Here is a 23,281-nt window from a genome sequence, read left to right on the forward strand (position 1 = left end):
ATAGATTTTTTTTAAAAAGGATAACAGGCCGAAACCACTTTGGCTCAGTGAATAGAGCATCAACCTGCCAACTGAAAGGTCACAAGTTCGATTCCACTCAAGGGCATGTACCTTGCTTGCGGGCACATCCCCACTAGGGGGTGTGCAAGAGGCAGCTGATCAATGATTCTCTCTCATTGATCTCTCTATCCCTCTCTCTTCCTCTCTGTAAAAAAATCAATTAAAAAATATTTATTTATTTTTTTAAAAAAAGGATAACAAGAGACAAGTAGGAACCAGCAATTACACTTCTGGGTATTTATCTGAAAACACTAAATTGAAAAGATATGCATCCTTATGTTCATTGCAGCATTATTTTTAATAGTCAAGATATGAAAGCAACCTAAGAGTACATAAATAGATAAAGAAGATGTGAGATATATATATATATATATATATATATATATATATATGAATAAATTCAATAATAAAAAAGAATGAAATATTGCCATCTGTAAGACTCCACCAAGAGGCTGTTAGAAACAATAAACAATCACAGTAAAGTTTCAGGATACAAAGACTATGCTAAAAAGTCCATTGCATTCCTATATATTAACAATCAATTTTCAGAAAAAGAAATGAAAGAAACAATTCCATTACAATTGCAACAGAAAACAAGAAAAGACTTAAACATAAATTTAACAAAGAACGTGAAAGGACCTATAAACTGGAAGTAACTGAAGAAGATACAAAGAAACGGAAGCATATTCCATATTCATGGATTAGAAGAATCAACATAGTAAAATGGCCATATTATCCACAGCAATATACAGATTTAATGCAAACCCCATCAAAATCCCAATGAATCACTGACTTCAAATTATATTACAAAGCTACAATAATAAAACAGTATGGTATAGACAGAAAAACAGACACACAGACTAATAAAACAGAATTGAGAGCCCAGAAATAAACCCCACTTGTATATAGGCAACTACCTTTTAACAAAGGAGACAAAAACATACAATGGAGAAAAGAACGCCTCTTCAATAAATTGAGCTGAGAAAACTGGAAAGCCAGATGCAAAAGAATAAAACTAGAATATTATTTGACACCATGTACAAAAATGAACTCAAATGAGTCAGATCTAAATATAACACCTGAAACAATAAAATACATAGAAGAAAACATAGGTACTAAACTTATGGACCTTGGTCTCAGAGGATTGTTATGATTTTGATCCCAAAGGCAAAGGAAGTAAAGGCAAAAATAAATAAATAGAACTATGTCAAACTAAAGTTTCTGCATAGCAAAAGAAACCATCAACAAAACAAAAAGGCAACCAACTGAATGGGAGAAGGCAAACAATTGAATGTGTATTTACAAACAATAGCTCCAATAAGAGTCTAACATCCAAAATACATAAAGAACTCAAACATCTTGACAACAGAAACACATACAAAACAATTAAAAAGTGGATAGAGAATCTGAAGAGGTACTTTTCCCAAGAAGACATACAAATGGACAACAGACTTACGAAAAGATGCTCAACTTCACTAGCTATAGGGAAATTCAAATAAAAACCACAATGAGACAAGTTCACACCTCTTAGGATACCTATTATTAAGAAATAAGAAATGTTGGGGAGGATGTAGAGGAGAAAAAGCTATCATACACTGCTTATAGGAATTTAAATGGTACAGAAACTATAAAAAGCAGTATGGAGATTCCTCAAAAATTAAGAATGGAATTTTGGCTGGTGTGGCTCAGTTGGTTGAATGTTGTCCTGCACTAAGAGGTCATCAGTTCAATTTCCAGCCAGGGCACATACCCAGGTTGTAGGCTTGATCCCCAGTAGTGGGCATGTAGGAGGCAGCTGAGCAGTTTCTTTCTCATCAGTTTCTCTCTCTCCCTCTCCCTTCTCCTCTCTCTCTAAAATCAATAAAACATATTTAAAAAATTTAGAATAGAGCTACCTTATAATCCAGCAATCTACATCCTGAATATTCACTCAAAAAAATTGAAAACTTTTATTCATAAAGATACATGTATTCCTATGTTCATTGCAGCATTAGTCACAGTAGCTAAGACATGATAATGACTTAAGTGTCCCTCAATGGAGGATTGGATAAAGAAGATGTGGTACATATATACAATGTAAGAAAAGATAAAAGATGCTTTGTGACAACATGGATGAATCTTGAGTACCATGCTAAGCAAAATAAGTCAGATGGAACTGTAGAAGAATCATATGATTTCACTCACATGTAGGATATAAAACAAAAAACAACAAATGAACAAACAAACCAAGAGAACCTGATATACATAGTCAACAGTATGATGGTTACCAGAGGTGAAGGGGATTGGAGGTAGGTTAAAGAGAATAAAGTGGGGCAAATATACAGTAACAGAAGGAAACTAAACTTTGTGACTATTTACAGATGATATGTTATAGAATTGTACACTTGAAACTTATAGAATTGTATTAACCAATGTCACCCAATATGCAAATCGACCAAATGATGAAACAACCAGAACGACTGCTTGACCAGTCACTATGAGATGCACTGACCACCTCTTGGTCCCTCCCCCTGGCCAGCAGGCTCTGAGCCCCCAATGGTGAATGGGGATCCAGGGGTGGGTGGAAGCAGGCTGCTGTCAGCCAGGAAAGATGGCCCTGATCACAGGCCAGGCCTAGGGACCAAGCCCGTGCACTAATTTCATGCACCAGGCTTCTGACTGGTAGCTGGTCAGATGCACACTGACCACCAGGGGGCAGATAGTCAAGGCAGGAGCTACTGAGCTGTGGTGATTAAGCAGTGGCAGGTCTCAGGTGATGCACCCAGAAACCAGAGAAGAGGGAGCCCGATTCCTTAGGGAGCCGCAGGATTTCACTTGTGTTTGTGTTCCACACCCTTCATGACAGCATCTTTGCAGAGTGCCCACTTGCATGCCGGGACCACTCGGGGGATGTCAGAGAGCCAGTTTCGACCCAATCCCCACAACCAGGCCAAGGGTCCCCAACTGCCTGAGGGACCCAATCATTCCAGGACCAAGGGAGGTTGGCTCCAGGGAATGTCTAGCCCATCTTGCCCAGTCCTGCCCCTCCAGCCAACTTCTAATTAACCTCCTTTAAATGTGCATGAATGCGTGCAACAGGACACCAGTATAAAAAAAGAATAGACTGGACTCTCAAAGGTCATCTGCAGGTCAACTCTCTCTAAAAGACCACTCATTACACTGAAAATACCCTCAATGTCTGCTGCTTTATCCTTTGATATTTTAGTGCATTTTGCCTATAATTTAGTTTTCTATCTATCATCCATTTTATGGTCCAAGTCTATCCCAAGCTGGGAGAAAAATGAACATAAATTGCTTTGCAGATTCACCTTATTTTCACTTTTGGCAGCTTTGAGGGAGTAAAAGCTGTGTACTTTAGAAAATGAGAGCTAGCAGAGGCATTTGACTACCCTCCCATTTTACAGATGTGGAACTGAAGCTCAGAAGAAGGAAGTTGGTGGAAGAGCCAAAACTAGATTCAGGCTAATGCAATAAATTGTAAATCCAACAAATATAAATGTGAATATTCAAAGCACTGATCTAAGAGCTACAAGAAGAAAAGAGTTAATTTCAACCTGGCTCTGAGGATTTGATAGTCAGTGATGGCAGGTTACTTAACTACAGTCCATGATAATTTAGATGTAGGCAATGCATTAGGTGCTATTGTTGCTATTTTAAAAATGTTTTTAATTTTTATTTGTGAGAGAGAGAGAAAGAGAGAGAGAGAGAAACATTGATTTGTTGTTCCACTTATTTATGCATTCCTTGGTTGCTTCTTGTATGCATTGTTGCTATTTGTTGATGATAAAAATGTACAAAAAATTCTCAACAGAAAGTCATCAGATTGGAAGGTATTCAAAACCCTGCTCTGCCCCCAGCCCAGTAGGGCTATCTGGAATGGACAAAATACAAATCTGTGTTGGAAGCCAGTGGATGGATGGTAATGAATCTAAATCATATTCTATTTATGTTGCTTGGCCTTTCTATAATATGCCTTGGCTTGTCTCTCCTGGATCCATTTCTTGTGCTTTCTGAGAGGTGAAGAGCTGTGTTGAGATCTGACATTCTATCATTCCAGTATGTCTTCCCCAAGACCATCTGGCCCTTTTACCATGACCTTACAGATCCTTTCCTCTTGGAACAATTCAATTAATAATCATAACTGTATCTAAGTATTGAGCAACTAGCATATGTCAGACACTGTGCTAAGTGCTTTTCTTACTCACACAGCCTCAGGTAATTCTCACAACATTAAAGACAAGGAAACAGCTATTCAGAGAATCTGGGCAACTTCCCCAAGGCTACACGCTCCAAAGTGACAAAGCTGTTCTATAGCCTAGGATGGTCTGACTCTGAAACCTAGGTTTTTCATTATAGCACATTGTTTTTCAAACACCAAATGCTAAACCCATGACACATATATTTTTAAAACATTGATCTTATAATACATATCTTATATAATAAAAGCCCAGTGACCATAACAGCAGAATGACCAGAACAACTGCTCGACCTATAAGGTGCACTGACCACCTCTCAGTCTCTTTCCTCGGCCACCAGGCTCCCATTGCCTGATGACGAACAGGTACCTGAGAGTGGGTGGTCGGAGGATGTGGGTAGCACCAGGCCAAGGCCCCCGCCCCACTGGTCACCCCACACACAGAAGGCAACCCACAGCAGGCGGCAGGGAGGGGACTGTATGGGGGGTGAGGAGGGGGCGCAGGCTCCAATCACCCAATGGCAAACTGGGATCCTGGGTGAGTGAAGGCCGGAAGCGGGGCCGGCTGCCGGCATCCGGGAAAGATGGCCCTGATGGCAGATTATGCCTAGGGACTGTACCCATGCACGAATTTGGTGCACTGGGCTTCTAGTATAATGAAGGGTATCAGTGCTAAGATGAGGCAAATATAGCCACATTGCAACAAAGTAAATTAAAAGATTGCTGGCTGGTCTGGAAGTCATGCCTGAGGTCTGGAAGTCAGGACTGGAAATCACACCAGCTCTGACACTGAAGTGCACCCTCAGGAGTCAGTTCTTCCTGTCCTCGTGAGTGGCAAGTTAGTATCTGATCCCACCACAGTTTCATAGGGACACTGTGAAATTATACCTTTAAAACATTTGTAGTGGACCAAGTTCAGCTCATTAAATTATGAGAGAAGTGTTTCAGAAACATGTGTGTTGATATATCACAGATTCCAATTTTAAGCTAAATTTATGGCCCATCGTTTCTGACTCACATTTTGTAAAGAGTACAGAACGTGCCTATTGTGGTCTAAAGTATTACCTTTACAACTATAAGAAACTGAGTGTCTTATTTGTGTCAAGGATGGCAGAACTTTGGGTCTCCGTAACTTGAGGAGGACATAGAGCACACGGAGATAGCACTGCCAATAGATAAAGTGCTGGAGAGAAAGACAAGAAAGAAGTTAGAGGATTACAGATTTTTAGCTTGTCTCTGAAAAGATAAGATTTATGGATTCAGAAAGTACCCAGAATTATTTACTGAGTTAAATAAAACTTCATATGTGAAAAGAAAGAAAATAATAGTGAACAATAGTATGTGAAAGGGTTATTTAGGAAGAACTTTTAGACAGATAGGATTCTAAACTAGTGGGAAGAGGCTCACTTTTCCTAGCAATTATCCCAAATATGATACATAAAAGCCCAGGTGGCTTTGATGAGGGCTGTCCAGCCTGGTGGCAAAAACAGGCAGGATTACTTGGTCCTCTGACCCTACTCTCTAAAATGGGGAGGGATGAACTTGGTTCCCAGACCTGGCTGTGCCAGTTCTGAAGTTAGATGCTGCCACCTAGTGTTCGCTGCTCTCACCTCCCAATAACGTGGTCTCCCTCAGACCTAAATACCAAAGGCATACCAACACGGAATCTACATTAAGGTATTTGTTGAATGGAGTACCATACTTTTCCATATATAAGATGCTATTTTTTTTTTTTCTAAAATCGTTAGACTGAAAATTGAGGGAGTCTTATACACAGAAGTCAGCCAAGGAGGGAGCTGTGCAGGTGAATAGCTGCCCACATCTTGTCCAATCACCAGCCTTATTATTACTGACATCAGCTGATGTCATAATTGAGGTGGAGGTAGAGAGTGTGCAGATGCAAAGGGAACAGAGCCTTCTGAGCCCATGAAGGTGTGAAAAAATAAAAGACAAATACTGGTAAGCAATTGTCTTATTCTGCAAAATTCAAACTGAATGTAGTCAACTATGCAAAAGAGCATGGAAATAGAGAGAATTTGGACCTCCTCCCACTAAGTGTATGATCAAACAGTAGAGTAAATAGGAAGAACAACTCTTTAAGAGGCCAAAAAAAGAAGAAGGCCTTAGGAGGAAAACCAGCAAAATGGGCAAACTTGGAGGCTTAAGACTTGGACTATGGAGCAGCGCCAGAGTGGTTTATGTATGTCAACCAAACTTATTCAATGTCAGGCAAGAATGTTTGCAAGCAAAATAAACATTGTTGATTTTACAGGAAAGGCAAAATTGTGCTTCAATTTCACGAGGAGAGAAGGGTTGGCCATGAGAACATGAACAAAGTATCTCAGAAAATGCTACCAGACTATGAAGATGATCTCACATATATAGGTAGTGACCCAGAAGATAGCAAGGATACAACAGAAGTTGAAGAAATTGATATATCTGGAACTAATAGTGATGAAGAAGAGAGCAGTGATGCAACAGAGGCTGAATAAAGTAATATGCTGCATAATATCATATTAGTGATATGTAAACATTACCTATGTTTACATATGTAAATATAAGGTGCTGGAGATATTTATGTAATATTTATTTATATAAATATTATATATGTAAACAATGCAGTAATTACTAAATAAAAATGTGTTCTGTTTTGTTTAAAATATTGATTTCTTAATTTTGGATTGGAAAAGTTGGGGGGGCATCTTATACACGGAAAAATATAGTACTCTTGAGAAAAATATGAGTAGTCAGTACAGCCTTGAGACTTGAGAATCAGATTTCAGTCAGACCTTCCATGTGTTGACTACACAGAGGTGCTACAGGGAACATGCAGAGAACCTGTTGTGTGCACTTTGAATGGAAGACAGGCCCAGATGATGGATTATAGGGGAAGAGATTACAGATCAAGGTAAGGATTGATTTTCTAACACCGAATCTCTAGAATTACTTAGAGGGGGCAGGTGTTTCTAGTCACTGGGAGCATGCAGGCATAGCCTTGGATATTCTTTGCAGGAAAGTTGAAGAAGGCATTTAAAACAAAACAGACAAAAATAGTTGATTGAAGCAATCTTGAAATCTGTTCTCATACTAGACTTTGAGCACCCTGCACATGGGCATTTTACCATTGCAACCTATGTTTAACATAGTGGGTGGTATGTAGTAGATATACTTAATGTTTTGTTGAATGAATGAATATATTGACTTACCATTTCCATGAAGGAAGAAAACTAGCCCAAATAAAAGTTACTCAGTGAAAAAGAAAAACAAAGCATTCTGACATTTAGAAGCTGGCCTGGCACTCAGACTAAGCTATATTATTCTCCTACTGAACATAAACTCTCAGAATATCAACCTCAGACAAAGGTACTTGGAGACTGAGAAAATGAGATAAAACAAGGTCACTTCATAATTTTGTCTCAGCACAGACAAAAATGAGCTCACTATGCCACCTGCAGAATACCAAGCAGCCCAGCCCACCCTAAGCGAGTGCCTGCTGCCTCTTTACAAGTGGCAGTGCCTCCTCCAGTAGTCCTTCTTCCTTCAGACTGAGATGCCCAATCAGAGACTTGCCTGCTTTTGACAGCTCCCAATGGAAGGCAAAACCCCATTTCCTTAGATACTCCCCAATCACCTAACCTAACCCAAATCCTATAGGAAGTTCTTTCTAACTCCCTTACTAACATACTCCGTGGTTCCCCACGGCCTGTGCTCTCCCTCACTAAAATCCGACTTGCCTGTCTACAGGGCTGCTTCTGGTAGTCTTTGGCTAAAGGGAAATGACCAAGTAAATGCTAAGAGGGGGGAAAGTTTGCTCTTAACTCCAGTGCAGAGTGAATTCTGTAAGAATCCCAAGTCATTGAGAGCTGTATTAGTTACACAACACTTCCTAAAAGTGGTCTTACTTATTACCACTAATATTGACTGATACTTACTCCACAGCAGTATTTTATCACACACGGTAGGTATTATCACTATCCCTATTTACAGATGAGGGAGCTAAAGCACAGAGAGTAGCCTCAAGTGCAGACAGCTGGTAAATGGAGGTGCTGGGATTCCACTTGGTCATCTGACTCCCAAGCCCACACTCCAATAAACAGGACTTGAAAGGTGTGAGAGGTCTGTGAGCTTGTGTTCTGAGGGCAGGCAGCAAGGCATGAGCAAAGGCACAGGAGCGATGAATATCTCTACGTAACAAGCATCTTGATTCTCTCAGTAAATTGTATAAAAACCAACATAATCCATGCTTCTCTCTCCACATACCCTTCAGCGCTAGTCCTGGTTCCCTTAACACTGACCCACAGGACTTGGTGCAGGAGTAGGGTTAGCACTCTGGTTCTTTAGGTGGCTTAAATTCTGTCACCTTAATTTTAATGATTAAAAAAATGCTCCAATCTGCCTCCATTCTACCTAGTTTTTCTCATCTCCCCAAAGTTGTGTGGCACTAGCTGGGTGTAGCCAGGGGCACTAAAATCAACCCTTCACCTTCACTCATCTTTCAGGTCTCCACTGCCATGTGTCACTTCCCAGGGAAGCCTCCTCTGATCCCCTAGGATAGGTTGATCCCTTCATCACAGGCGCTCATACTGGCTTGAACTTCCCCTCTGGTAAACCTGTCATTCTTGTTACAGTTCAGCATCTGCCCCTTCCTGCCAGACTTTAAGTTCATCAGGGCGGGGCCATGTTGGACTGGCACACTGCAGGAACTCAGAGTTGCCACCTTGATGGGTGGTAGAGATTTGGGGGGAACCAGGTCAATTTCTTTTCCTTCTTGTTCCAAACTCTTGCTTCCTAATGCATCATGATCCTTGCTCTAGTGCAGTTGTCGGCAAACTCATTAGTCAACATCTGGCCTGACTGATGACAATGTTTGAGTTTGGGTCAAGAAATACACTAGAGCCGTGGTCAGCAAATTGAGGCTCTTTGGCCCCTTGAGTGTGGCTCTTCCACAAAATACCACAGCCTTAGCGAGTCTATTTTGAAGAAGTGGCATTAGAAGAAGTTTAAAATAATTGGCTCTCAAAAGAAATTTTAATTGTTGTACTGTTGATATTTGGCTCTGTTGACTAATGAGTTTGCCGACAACTGCACTAGAGCAAGGATCATGATGCATTAGGAAGCAAGAGTTTGGAACAGGAAGGAAAAAAAGAAATTGACCTGGTTCCCCCCAAATCTCTACCACCCATCAAGATGGCAACTCTGAGTTCCTGCAGTGTGCCAGTCCAACATGGCCCCGCCCTGATGAACTTAAAGTCTGGCAGGAAGGGGCAGATGCTGAACTGTAACAAGAATGACAGGTTTACCAGAGGGGAAGTTCAAGCCAGTATGAGCGCCTGTGATGAAGGGATCAACCTATCCTAGGGGATCAGAGGAGGCTTCCCTGGGAAGTGACACATGGCAGTGGAGACCTGAAAGATGAGTGAAGGTGAAGGGTTGATTTTAGTGCCCCCTGGTCAAACTCCTGGACGAACTCCCAGCAGAGGGAACAATTTGCATACTATGCTTTTATCATATAGGATATTGCAAAAATAATTGGAATTAAATTCTGATTGTGACTCCCCTACACTGGCTTAACAAAGTGAAGTTAGCATGAGCCAGAATAACCATCAGCATTGTATAACCTCTCAGGAGAGGGCCCAGTAAGGCTTTTCAGTTGCAGAAAACACCAATGTCTTTAGCATAACCCTATGTTCCAATCTTATGAGAAGCCACTTAAAAATGAATAAGACAGATGCTAAATTCTTAGATACACGGCCACACAATGAGAAAGTTCAAAACAAAGCCAGGTTCTTAGCCTGCAGTGCTAAAGAATGACAGCCAAGCAATTAGAGCTGAGAAAATGCATTCTACAGCAGGAGTCTGAGGTCATTGTCTGGGTGCTGGAAATAAATAAGACATCTTTTTAAAAAAAACTTTCTACTGAGTTTTAGAGAGACAGGGAGCGGGAGAGAATCATTGAACCTGCAGCAATCTGGGAATGTGCCCTGATCGGGAATCGAACCAACAACCTTTGAGTGGACAGGATGATGCCCAACCAGGCCACACCAGCCAAAGCTAAACAAGACATCTTTTTACCTGAGATGATCAAATACAGTTCAGTACAGGAAGGGGCAGGGGCAGAGAAAGACTACACATCCTACCAAAGCCTGGAGTTTTTTAAAAACATGAGAAGTAAACTACTGCTGCAAAAAAGTGAAGGTTAATGGATGAACTCTGAATGTCTTTTCTAAATATCTAGGACTCACCTCTCCTGTATTTATTACTCACACCAACCAGGAAGCCCACAGAGAATTGTGCACTTCCCCTGGCCGGCATGGCTCAGTGACTGAGCATCAACCTATGAACCAGGAGGTCACAGTTCAATTCCCAGTCAGGGCACATGAGAGGGTTGTGGGCTCAATCCCATTGCAGGGTGTGCAGGAGGCAGCCGATCAAAGATTCTCTCATCATTGATGTTTCTCTCTCTCTCTCCCTCTCCCTTCCTCTCTGAAATCAATAAAAAATGTGGGTTTTGTTTTTTTTTTTAAAGAATCATGTACTTCATATTTCTTTGAAATGTTCATTTCTTCCATCACCGTTGCCCCAAACAACATCATAAAATTATTCATAGGAAATGTGGTAGGGCGGCTCTTTTTACCAAACCTCTTCCTGCATATTAGTACAAAGGGCTAAAAATAAGTACAATCACTTTGCTACAGTTTCTAACCAAGCATAATTTTTGAGAAGGCTGATGTTTTTCCTTTCCTGGCTAATCTTCATTTCCCCTTAAATTTCTTGTTTACCAGAACAAAACCCATAATTTCATTTGGAAATGGACTATCTGTTTCAAATGATATGTTTATTGAAAACAACACAAACATCCTTCCCGTGGAGAGAGGACAACCTGGGACGAAGCACACGAGGACCTGGAGGACAGTTTCCAGTGCTGCTCCTGCGGCCTGGGAGGGGACCTCAAACCCCGGACGGCCAGAAACAAAACTATAAACATGTCACAATTCTACATCGTCAATCAGAGCTCAGTTGAATTTTCATAACAATGAACCTTAATTATAGCCCAACATTTAGACAGAGTGGAACATGACTTTAGTAGATGTAAAACTTGATTTGTTTCCATGGGTGGTGAGCCTTGATCATTCAGTCTCTCATTTCTCTCAGCTTTAAAATTAAGATATCTTTTGAAACCTTCCTTTTTTTTCTTTTTTCTTTTTTCTGCCAATAGAAGCTTCAAGATGAAGTGCAATGCCTAACTCACTTCAAAAGGAGTTACTGTGGCCTTGCTGGGAGGGGCTAGTTGGAGGCAGGGTGGCGCAGGCAGCACGGTCACCTCCGGAGCTGCTCCTCCGAGCCGGGGAGGCACTGAGGAAAGGTGCGGCCACAGGCACTAGGCCTTGGTCTGTTTTGAAATTTTCAACAGCACAGAGTAAGTAATTTTCTTACAGGTTATCTGATTAGGGTAATGCAAACTGAGAACAAAAGACTTGACCCATCTGCGAGTGGGTTACACAGAGTAACAAGCAATAAACTCCTTCACTTTGAGCTGAAAATTGAGGCTTAATAATGCATGGTGGAGATGAGACAGAAATCACAGAAACAAATATGTGGCATAACAGACAACCAAGACCTGCGATGGAGAGCTTTAATCACCACATGTAAAAACAGTATTCTCACATAGCAAAAGGGCTCCAAATTCTTCACCATCATCACCATAGTGTAGAGATGAAAGTCACACTAGTACAAAAACCTTCCTACTCATAACAGCAAGATTAATGGAACTTTCTTTATAAAAACATTTTTTTTTTACCCTGAGGCTGTTATTGCCAAAGTGAAAAAGAAAGGTCACTATCAGCTGGAATTCATCCAATGTGAAATATTTTAAATCACTGATTCTTTAACCTGGAGTGGCTTCTCTTCCCTCACCCACCCATACTATGTGATGACAAGAAGAAAAGGCGACAAATGGATGGGTCCAGACCAGCATGTATAACATATTGATACCATGATTCTCAACTCAATCTACTGATCAATACAAAACAAACAAACAAAAACAACCTGAATTATAGTTTCAATTAACTCAATACTGTCACATTAAAAATGATCTCAATTGGCTCTTTCTTATAAAAGGAGAGTTAACAGTAGATTCTCAAATAGTTCTTTCTTACAATGTCTACTGCAGTTGTCTGGCGTCTGCCTGAATACCTTTAGGGGCAGGAAGCTGTTGCAACATTATTTCAAGAATCGGACAGCAAAATAGAAAGAACAGGGAAACAAACTTCCATTAAACATAATGATGAATTTTGTCTAACTTTTCAAGAGAGTTAGCAGATTGTCAATTGCTACTGAAAGGAATAAACCAGATTTGTTCCACGCATCCAATGATTCAAAATGGGGAAATAAATTCAGAAGTGAATTTTATAAATCCCTGTTGAATAGCTGTGTGTGTGTGTGTGTGTGTGTGTGTGTGTGTGTGTGTGTGGTGATGGGGAAGCAGATAAAAATATCTTAGAAGTAATCATTGTAAGAACCCCAAAACAAAAGGAAGATGTGCTTTAAATAATAAATAAAAGTTTTGCTTTAAAGCTGCAATGAACACCTTGTGCAGCAAGTCTCAGTACAAGAAATCCAGAACTTCAGTGGACGAACTGCAGGCTAACGACAGCTGTGGAGTTTGTCGGTTCGGACGCAGGAGACAGCAGAGGGACAGGAGCAATCTGAGACGCAGCCTGCTATCCGGGCAGTCAGAAGCAGGGCACTCTGCCTTGATTTTCTCCTTCCGGCTTGTCTGGCAGGACTGCAGATAATTTTCTTATTTCCTACTTCTCTCAAGAACACTCAGGCTGCTTCAGGGTTTCAGAAGACCAACAAAGCAACATGTCGATTGGTGGACAGTAACATTAGAATTCAATTTTACAAAGGTTCAGTTCCTCTGAAGGAACAAGTTTATGTCTATAATTTATTTTCTGGACATATATATAGGTATAAGTCTATCTCAACTGAAAACGTTCACCCTGGTAACACACACAGAAACTTTAAAAACTCTACATGACCATGCTAACTGAGACTCCGCTGATTCATTTTTGAGTGGTATCTTTTACCGCGAGGTGTTAAAATGGCAATGGTGTCCATCTTTAACAAACAAGACGGTGAACAACTAGCAGAAACAAAACAACAATAAAACCAATCTTAAAGTCAGTATGTCTTTTTATATGGAGTCCACTTTTTTTTCATATCTGTTTCAAAAGTGTCAGATAATTAACATTAGTGGCTAGATGACAAGAGAGCAAATCTTCCTGCAAGAAAGAATAAACTTCCTTGACCACTGAGATTTGTAAGTCGGATCAATGAAAGTCTATTAAGTACTCAGGATAGATCTGGTTGGCATCAAACACCACAAAGATCTTTGGATTCCACGTGTCGTCCACACAGCTGTCATACAAATTCACATAGCTACCATCTTTGGAAGGAGGTCGCATGTATTTGGAGTCTCCATTTATATAATCTCCAATCAGCACTCGAGCAAGAAACATAGACTTATATGTTCTAAATAGATGTCGGTTTTGCAGGCTTACACCATGAATTTGGAATGTGTTTCCATGTTTTATGTCATCTTTGCAGAAGCGACTGGAGTAAGCAGCATCTCTAGCAAAATAGGTTCCTAAAACAAAAAGAACCAAGAAAACAAAAAAGCTAAGATTAAAGACTGTTCTGAAGAATACATGAAACACAAGAAAAAACAGTCTGTTAGGGGAATAGACACATGGAACTGTATAACAGAAATGGATGTGAAATTTCCTCCTATGAAGATCTTTAAGAACATAAGTTTATCTGTTATGGATGGCTGTCATTCAGACTGCCATAGGGATAGATTTGTTAGTATGGACCAGTCCTCACCACCAACTCCATCACACCGTACCACAAAAAAGTGCCAGACTTGTTTTCAGAAGAAATCTTACAAAGAAATCCAATATGTAAGATTGATATAAACTATTTCTGTGATTAAAAGAGTGGCAGGACCTGAGTTTTAATTGCTTGGACTCCCTCCCATTTCTATTTCCTTCCACCGCTTTCCTCTCCCGTTTCCCTATACAGCAGCCACTGAAGCCCTGGAGAACACAATGGAAACTGCTGGTCTACAGAGATGATTTCAAACCCCAGATACCACATTTCCATGAAACAGAGTAACAATTCAATGTATTTCTGGAAATAACAGAACTCTCTGTCCCCAAGCGTGCAATGCTGTTCACATCCGGCCATCCCAACAGAACAATTTCACCAGTTCATTGCCTATTTGGGAAAACTCAGTAAAGCATCTGACTCTTTGGAGGAGTCAGGCCTAAAAGACTGACGTCATTATGGGAACGCTTACTCTAAAATTTTTGAAAAATAAATGCAATGTCTCGTATTACCCAGTACTGATGGGATTTATACAATATAACACTTTTTTTTATCCTCTTACGTTAAAGAAATAAAATAGACATTTTGGTAGTTTTTAAAAAAAATTATTTACTTTTTTAAAATACAGCACACCCTAATTCTAAATGGTCGTTAGTTCTCTTGATGGAGGTAAGGTACAAAGCAAGAACCAGCAAAATAAATGTCCGTCCCTTACCTTCTCCCCCTCATCTCTCTCCTCGATTTGCTTGGGTAGCGGCATAAATTGGAGAACTTGGACTTTCACAACATTAGGAAAAAGGTGAGGATTTCCCCCAATATTCCTTTTTGCTCATTAATATTCTTACCTATCTTTTTCTAAAAAACAACACAAACAAAAAATACTAGTACCTAGACTGTGTACAATGTACATTAATTTATTTGATAGTTCTCTCTTTATATGACATAAAAGTCTTAGTTTTACCCAAGGAAAGGACTTATATATGAAAATTAAATGTAATGCAAAAATTAGTGAACATGGACATGATGCCCTAGGAACTACTGGGAGCGGGGCACGATCTAACCCGTTCAAGTACAAAGTCTTACTTCTATCTTGCACATGCAGGAGGGGCTTTTCTGTGGCTCAGAACCACAGAGGGTGTGCTGGGAACCTCGTACATGACTTTTCACTAATAACTGTCAACCCCCTGAATTACAGAACAGTCCATTATCTCTAAAGAGAGAAGATTTGCTCTTAGGACCAGAATTGGACCTGGAATTCTGATAATTACCTTTTCCAAAGATAGCACCATGTATACCGTTTATCCTCCAATCAAAGTTATGAATGCAAATTGCTTCCACAAATTCACTGCTGGTACCATGAAATAGCATTTGTTCATTAATCTGAGGCACACCGCTTTTTTTTTTAAGCTGAGCCTTTTTCCTAAAAACACAATACACACAGACATAAAACACACAAAAATATACCATAAGTGGCAGTTATTAATATTTCAAGGAGCAAAATTCAGTAGAAAATGTGAACCAAAAAACCTTAACATACATCATAAATGGACAAAGCAGCTCTAAAGAAGAATCTCAAATGCTCTTGGACACATAAGTCATCTTATCAAAAATTATTAGTTAACATTGAGACTTGAGGTTGCAAATTACAATCAAAACTATAGATATGTCAGATGATGCCCATTATTAAAAAGGTGATTTCCTAAACCAACCAAGTTTTACAGATGCCTAAAAATGGCAATATAAATAATTAAATAATACAAAGCTCACAGTGAACTTTAAACAGTGAACTCCTTGAGCAGGGACTATGCCGTAATCTTTTTATCCTCAGAGATTAGAAAATATCGGTTGAATTAAACTGAATTAAGTCATACAGTTCAACCTCTTCCTAATGGACAAATTTCTTAACAATGTAGGGCTGATTGTAACAGTAAAAAAAAAAACAAACAAACAAACTGAAAACAGCTTAAAAATCTTTTATAGAAAAATGAATAATTATTTACTTATACATGAAGGTTAAAAGTAATAAATTAGATGTAGTACATTTGTTAATAGATAACTCTTGAAAAGTAATGTTGAATGTAAAAAGAATATTGCAAAAAAAGGCATATGACTCAAAATGATACTGTATATTGAATAAGCATACATTATAGGTAATCCTATATAATATAAGGCTAATATGCAAATTGTCCCCTCAACTGGGAGTTTGACTGGAGGGACGGGGCCAATTCATCAACTGCCCTTGACCCCTCCCCCCCAATCAGTCCCGATCAGGGTAGGCCAGCCAGACCCCACCTGTGCACAAATTCGTGCCCTGGCATCTAGTAAGGAATATAAAGATATGGATAAGAAGGCATCACACCAGCCTCATGAGGAAGAAGGAAAACAGGATGGGTTTGGGGTAAACACTTCACCTGTATCTTAATGCTTTGTATCTTAAAAAGAAAAACAAAACTGATACAAAGAAGAAGAAAATGTGACAAATATTAAAATGTTAAATTTGATTGGTAGTTACACAAGTGTCTGTAAACTATCTCTGCCTTTTCATTTTAAAATAATTCATAAAAATGATTTTTTTTAAATGAAAAAGAATCCCTCCCCATTATATCTTTAAATAGCTATTTAACAGCTGCTTCAGTTCAGGCCAGGGTCAAGTGCTCACTGCTTTGCAACACAACACAACCTATCTACAATCAGCTGTAATTATTAGAAAATACTCTAATTCTGAACCAACATATGCCTTCCTATTACTTCTATTGATTTGTCTTAGTTTTTCTGTTTTTAATACAGAACAATTAAAATATTCTTATACAAAACTACTCTGAAAATATCCAAAATTAACTATGAACACTGACCTCGGCTTTCTTTTCGAGGTTAAATATACACAACTAGTGGCCCAGTGCATGAAATTCGTGCACAGGTAGGGTGCGTAGGCCTAGCTGGTGACCAGCTACTGGCCAGGGCCTTTCTTCATTCCACACCGCCCCCTGGTGGTCAGCGCATGTCATAGTGAGTGATCAAACTCCTGGTCGAACTCCCAAGGGGACACTGTGTATATTAGGCTTTTATATATATGGATTCTATCAACTATTCCTCACACAGCACGGCTTCCAGGCCGCTCTTTTTCCATTCCGGACAGCCTTTAGTTGACGAGAATTTGCTGGATCCTTTCTAGTTTATAATGTTGGTAGGAATTAGAAGCAAGAGTCCAGATATTTCAGACAGCACTGACTCTACCAGCACATACTGAATTTATTTTGTAGCAAGGGCACCACACTGTTGGTTTACATAAGTCTGAGTCAATTAAAAGCCCCAAAACTTTCTCAAACCAGACTCCTCTCAGCTTTCTATATTTGTACAACTGATGTACAAACCTAAAGCAGTACTACATTTATTTCAATTAAGCTTTATTTTTAAATTCATGCACGAGTGTGGTCCCTAGGCATGGAGGTGATTGAAGTGTGAGCATCTAGTTGGAAGGACAGGTCCAGCTGACCCCTACGTTCCCCCCTCTGCCTGAGTCCCCAAGTCCAAGTCCCCATGCTCCCCATGTGGAGATGTATGGAGATGTGGTGAGCACAGCTGAGTGCAGGAGGGGAGGGAGGAGGGAGGGGGGCTCAGCGTAGGCCTCTGGGCCTTCCATCTGCACACAAAAGCCGGGCAGGCAGCGCGCTCTCTCCCGGGTGGTCTTGCAGACCAGCTCCTGTGCAAACCCACAGGGAGCCTGACAAGCTCTGTTGTCCTGGTGGCTATGACCCAGCTCACCCAGAAGAGGCCACATGGCTGTGGTGCAGGCTCCTCACAGGCGCCCCGCACCTGAGCTCAGGGCTTCCCAGACACATGAGCCCTGGTGTCCCCAGGGGAAGGTAGAAGGGGGAGTGAGTTCAGCAGATTCCCGCATTCTCACCGCACTTCCATACCCATCACCTCCACCCCCAGGTAGCTGGGGAGAGGTCACAGCCCCTCCCCCAGGCACCATGGGAGGTTGTTCGCTGCCACCTACCGCCAATTATGAATCCTCTGCCACCCAACCCTGGTTCCCCATCCCAGCCCAGGCCCAGCCCCAATAGGGCAATGGGAACCTGCTGGCCCAGGGGAGGGACTGGGAGGTTGGCTGGCAGGCCCCATCTGGCGATCGGGCCTGTAAGCCAGGGGAAGCTCCTGTGCTGAGTGTCTGACCCATGCTGATCAGTGCACGTCACAATGACCAGTCATTCTGGTTGTTCCATTGTAACAGTTGCTTAGGCTTTTATATATAGAGATAGCAATTTAAAAGTGAATAATTTATTTTAAAAACAAACATGCAACTTAGTGACTATGCAGGGCGAGAGGGGATACTTGCATTTAAATGATGAAAGAATTGGAAATGTATATGGTCATTCTCCGGAGTCATTTGACAATATGTATCAAAATTTAATGTCTATGCTTTGATCTACTATTGATAGTCTTTTCAAACCATTAAGCATGACTTAAAAGGATGTGCATTAAACAAATATTTATTGCAGAAAAAGCCAGCATGTTTTCACTAACAATAAATTATGTCTTTTTAAAAAAAAAAAAACAAACAAACAAAAACAAAAAACAAAAAACTTTATGTACTTACTTTTTAAATAATTCATACTTGTTGCTTTTCTAAGAAAAAAATCTTTTTAAAAAAGATAATCTATTGTTTTGACTTACTGTTTCAGTCTTCTAATATCATTCTGACTCTGATTCATTCATACAGCAAATAAGCTATCCATTCTATCAATTTTGAATCTTTCAAAAGTGTGATAAGCAAACCTTCCACATTTTCCTCCAAATTTCTGATAAAAATGTTGAAGGGCTCAAGAAGAAAGCATACATGCCATTCAGGTTTCCCTCTGCATAAGACTTTTGACTGGGTATTAATTCTTCTCTTTATATATATTCACCTGGCAAACACTTCTCTATCTTGCCTCCATCAGAAGAACTTTTTCAACACTTTGTGGAAATCAACTTACACTAAGGGGCTCACCCAACTACTACTCTGGTGAGTCTTGTACTTGGGCATTAGTAAATCGACACAGTATTTTTCTAAGTAAACGTTGTTTAATATATATCCCTCTGAGGTTAAGCTTCATGGTCTATAAAGATTAGAATCCACTCTAAAATCAGCATATTCAAACATCACTACTTTTCAGGCACAGATTAGAATGAATTTTGATTTGAAAATTCACTCTAGTCTCTCTTAGATAAATGAAGTGTTGGTTAGTTAAAGACCCAAGTGTGTGGACATTAAAAGCTGCTCGGTCACTGGACTGAATATAGTGTCACCAGTTGAAGGCAAAATGGAATGGGCTGGTCAAAGCTTTGCAACTCCACAGATGGATTACTCTAGTGTCTACTGCTAGGGCACCTGTGAAATGTGGAGACTCTCATATAATGACCTTGGTGTTCCAGAAAGGCTAGTGTTGAGTTCTAGGGCCTCCTGGACTTCAGTTAAACTTTTGGGGAAAATCATAGGATTCAAACTACACTAGTCCTGCCCACCTTTGCCCAACCCCATGTGAATTTATTTTCTTTCTTTCTTTGTATTGTTTAAAGTATTGCAAATAGTAGTACATATGTCTCCTTTTTCTCCCATGGAGCTCCCCGACCTCCCAACCCTGGCACATGTCCTCACCCACCTAGTGTCTGTGTCCATTGGTTATGCTTACTAGCATATGCATGTATACAAGTCCTTTGGTTGATTTCTTACCACCTCCAAATCCTGTCCACCATTCCCATTGAAGTTTGACAGTCTGTTTGATGCTTCTCTGTCTCTGAATCTATTTTTGTTCATCAGTTTATGATGTTCATTATATTACACAAATGAGTGAGATCACGTGATATTTATCTTTCTCTGACTGGCTTATTTTGCTTAGCATAATGCTCTCCAGTTCCATCCATTGCTGTTGCAAATGTAAGAATTCCTTCTTTTTTACAGCAGCGTAGTATTCCATTGTGAGGGTGTACCATAGTTTTCTAATGGGCACTTGGGCTGTTTCCAAATCTTAGCTATGGTAAATTATGCTGCTATAAACATAGGGGTGCATATATCCTTTCTGATTAGTGTTTCTAGTTTTTTGGGATATATTCCTAGAAGTGGGATTACTAGGTCAAATGGGAGTTCCATTTTTAGTTTTTTTGAGAAAACGCCATCTTGTTTTCCACAGTGGCTGCACCAGTCTGCATTCCCACCAGCAGTGCAGGAGGGTTCCTTTTTCTCTGCATCCTCACCAACACTTTGTTATTTGTTGATTTGTTGATGATAGCCATTCTGACAGGTGTGAGATGTTTTGATTTGCATCTCTCAGATGATTAATGACTTTGAGCATGTTTTCATTTCTCTTGGCCATTTTCTCTGTATGTCCACTTTCAAGAAGTGTCTATTTAGGTCCTTTGCCAATTTTTTGATTGGATTGTTTAACTTCCTTTTGTTACATTGTATGAGTTCCCTATATATTTTGGAGACTGCTAGTAAACCTTTATTGGAGGTAATATTGGCAAATATGTTCTCCCATGCAGTAGGCTGTCTTGTTTTGTTTATAGTTTCTTTTGCTGTGCAAAAAGCTTTTTATTTTAATATAGACCCATTTGTTTATTTTCTCCTTGGTTTCCATTGCCCTAGGAGCTGTATCAGTAAAGATATTGCTATAACAAATGTCTGCTATTTTGCTGCCTATGGCTTCTTCTAAGATTTTTATGGTTTCCCATCTTACGTTTAAGTCCTTTATCCATTTTGAGTTTATTTTTGTGTAAGGTGTAAGTTGGTAATTTCTGAACTTACTGAAAATATTGTAACACCCACCTCTCAAAGATCTCCTAAGACTGCCTACCCTCTCAGGGAGTGGAATGCCAAAAGGGCTAAACTGATGTGCTATGCACTCTGAGCCGCAGCAGGGATATCTTCATGCTCTGGATTGAGTACATTTGCCTAGATTTGAACCAGTGGCTCTCCATCAGGGCTGGATACTTGCAGAACTTTTTAAAGATAATGTCAGAACTCGAGGTTCTGATGTAGTGGGTCAGGGGTGGGGACAGATAGCTCAACTTGTTAAGGAGCTCCACAGTGATTCTGATAAGCAGCCAGGGCTGAGGGTCTCTGATCTCAATCCACATTCTCACACATTCTTAATGAGAGAGCAGCTTTCATTGTTCTTTTTTCCTTGCTACCTTTTCCTGGATCAGCCCAACCACCACCTCTCTCTGTTTGTAAACTGCTGAGATAAGTCAAATAACATCCCCCTGGTTTCCATAAATTCACACATTTTCTAACTAAGCCTTCAGCACTGATGGAAATCCTATAGTTCCCAAGTTAGCTTTTTCTCCCCCATTTTCCACAATGGCCATTCCTGATCACTCCTTTTCCTCAATCTCTCCCTCTTACCCACACTTCCTTATATCTACAGGTGACCTCAATTCTTATTTCACAAAGGAAATGGAAAGTATCAGAATGGAGCTCTCAACCTATTTCCTATGCTCATCTCCTACTTCTCATTACTTATAACATAACTGGACCACCTTTGTCTATCTCCTAACATATGTTCTCTGAGTTCTATCCCATCACACATGTTTAGGAGACTTAATCCATCAATTACCCTTGCCTCCCCTGTCCTTTAAACTCTCCATCTCCATAGGTTCTTTCCTATTATAATGTAAACATGCTCATATCTACCTGATCTTTTACTTCAAAACACATAAAACAAAAACAGCCTTCCCAACGCTACATTACCCATCTCCTCAGATCTCTCATTCTATTCACTGCCAAGTTTCTTGAAATACTGATCAACATTTGTTGTAAATACAATACAGGGTGGGACAGCTGTAGGTTTACAGTTGTAAGTACCTGACTGTTTATTATTGTATTATTTTTCCATATGAACAATTGTAAACAAACTTCTGCCCCACCCTGTATAGCATCTACCAACATTGCTCTCATTAAAGGTACTAAAGACCTTTGTGTTGCAGAATCCAAAGGATTATTGTCAATATTTATCTTACTTGGCTGTTCTTCACTATGTGACCGTGGGTGTCACCTACTTATGTAAACTACTTTCTTCCTTTGGCTTCTGTGATCACATTCCACTAGTTTTCTTCCACCTTTTTTGGTTGTTACTTCTCAGCTCCTTCCTTAGGTTTTCTCTTCCTCTGTCTATCTCTTTTAGAGTTTAATCCTTGACCCTCCTATTTTCTCTATCTAAAGTACCTGGTCATCTTATCAAAGTCCTATGGTTTCTATGACCCACATTTCTTAACTACTCCAAAGCCTTTATCTCTAGTCTACACCACCTGCCAAGCTCCCAATCCATATATGAACTACTACTCCCTACACATCCTCCCAAGACCAAAATCTGTCCCTACCCATATTTCCTTCATCAACTAAGACAAGTCATAAACTTCAATGACATCTTCCCCATCTCTCTAACCCACCCCATTGCACACATTAAATTATACACCAAACAACATCATTCTACATTCTTAATACTTCAAAGTTGTCCTCTTTATTCCTTTGGTCCACTTTAGTTCAAGCCACCCAATTTTTCTCAGTTTAATTACTGAAACAATTTCCTACAATGGCCTCCCTGCTTTTGACTTTGATTCATTTAAATCAGTTACTAAGCTTTGGCACTACTGACATTTGGGGCTGGATATTTGTTTGTTGTAGAAGGCTGTCTCGTGCACTGTACAATGTTTGGTGTTACTGGCCTTTACTGAGTAGATGTCAGTAGGATCTCCCCACCCCACTGCAGGATAATAAGGATGTGTCCAGTCATTGCCAATACCCCCTGGTGGGCAAACTCACTCCTGACTGCTTTAAATCCCTGCTCCAAATATAGGGATGAATTGGGTTTTTTTTTTAAATGCAAATCAGATCCATCTCTCTCTTGCTTAAAATTCTACAATCATTTTCCACTGTCCCAGGAAAATAATCCAAATCCTTTAGTTTGGTTTGTGAGGCTCGCATAGTCTGAGCCCTGCTAACTCTCTACCTTAATTGTGGGTCAGTCCAACTCAAGTAAAGCTACCAAAGAAAAGCACACAATCACCCAGTGGCTCTACTACAAACTCCTGCATGTTCTACCTCTGGAGTACCTTTCTACGCTCTTCTTCAACATTCATCCTTTTTTTTTTTTTTTT

At 40.0% G+C, this 23,281-nt stretch overlaps 1 protein-coding gene across 4 annotated transcripts in view; it reads right to left on the minus strand.

Moving 5' to 3' along the window:
• Positions 1 to 11,849: 11,849 nt before the first annotated feature.
• Positions 11,850 to 23,281, minus strand: part of PARP11 (poly(ADP-ribose) polymerase family member 11) — a 52,283-nt gene continuing 40,851 nt past the window's right edge. For all 4 annotated transcript variants that reach the window (XM_084880349.1, XM_084880350.1, XM_084880347.1 and 1 more), the window contains 2 exons: positions 15,412 to 15,563; positions 11,850 to 13,904 (listed from right to left, as the gene is read on the minus strand). In XM_084880349.1, coding sequence (XP_084736475.1) covers positions 13,588 to 13,904; positions 15,412 to 15,563 — 469 coding nt within the window. In that variant the 3' untranslated portion in view covers positions 11,850 to 13,587. The remainder of the gene's footprint in view (positions 13,905 to 15,411; positions 15,564 to 23,281) is intronic.

This window comes from Pipistrellus hanaki (genome assembly GCF_964339955.1).
Source record: "Pipistrellus hanaki genome assembly, chromosome: 3".
Taxonomy (NCBI): domain Eukaryota; kingdom Metazoa; phylum Chordata; class Mammalia; order Chiroptera; family Vespertilionidae; genus Pipistrellus; species Pipistrellus hanaki.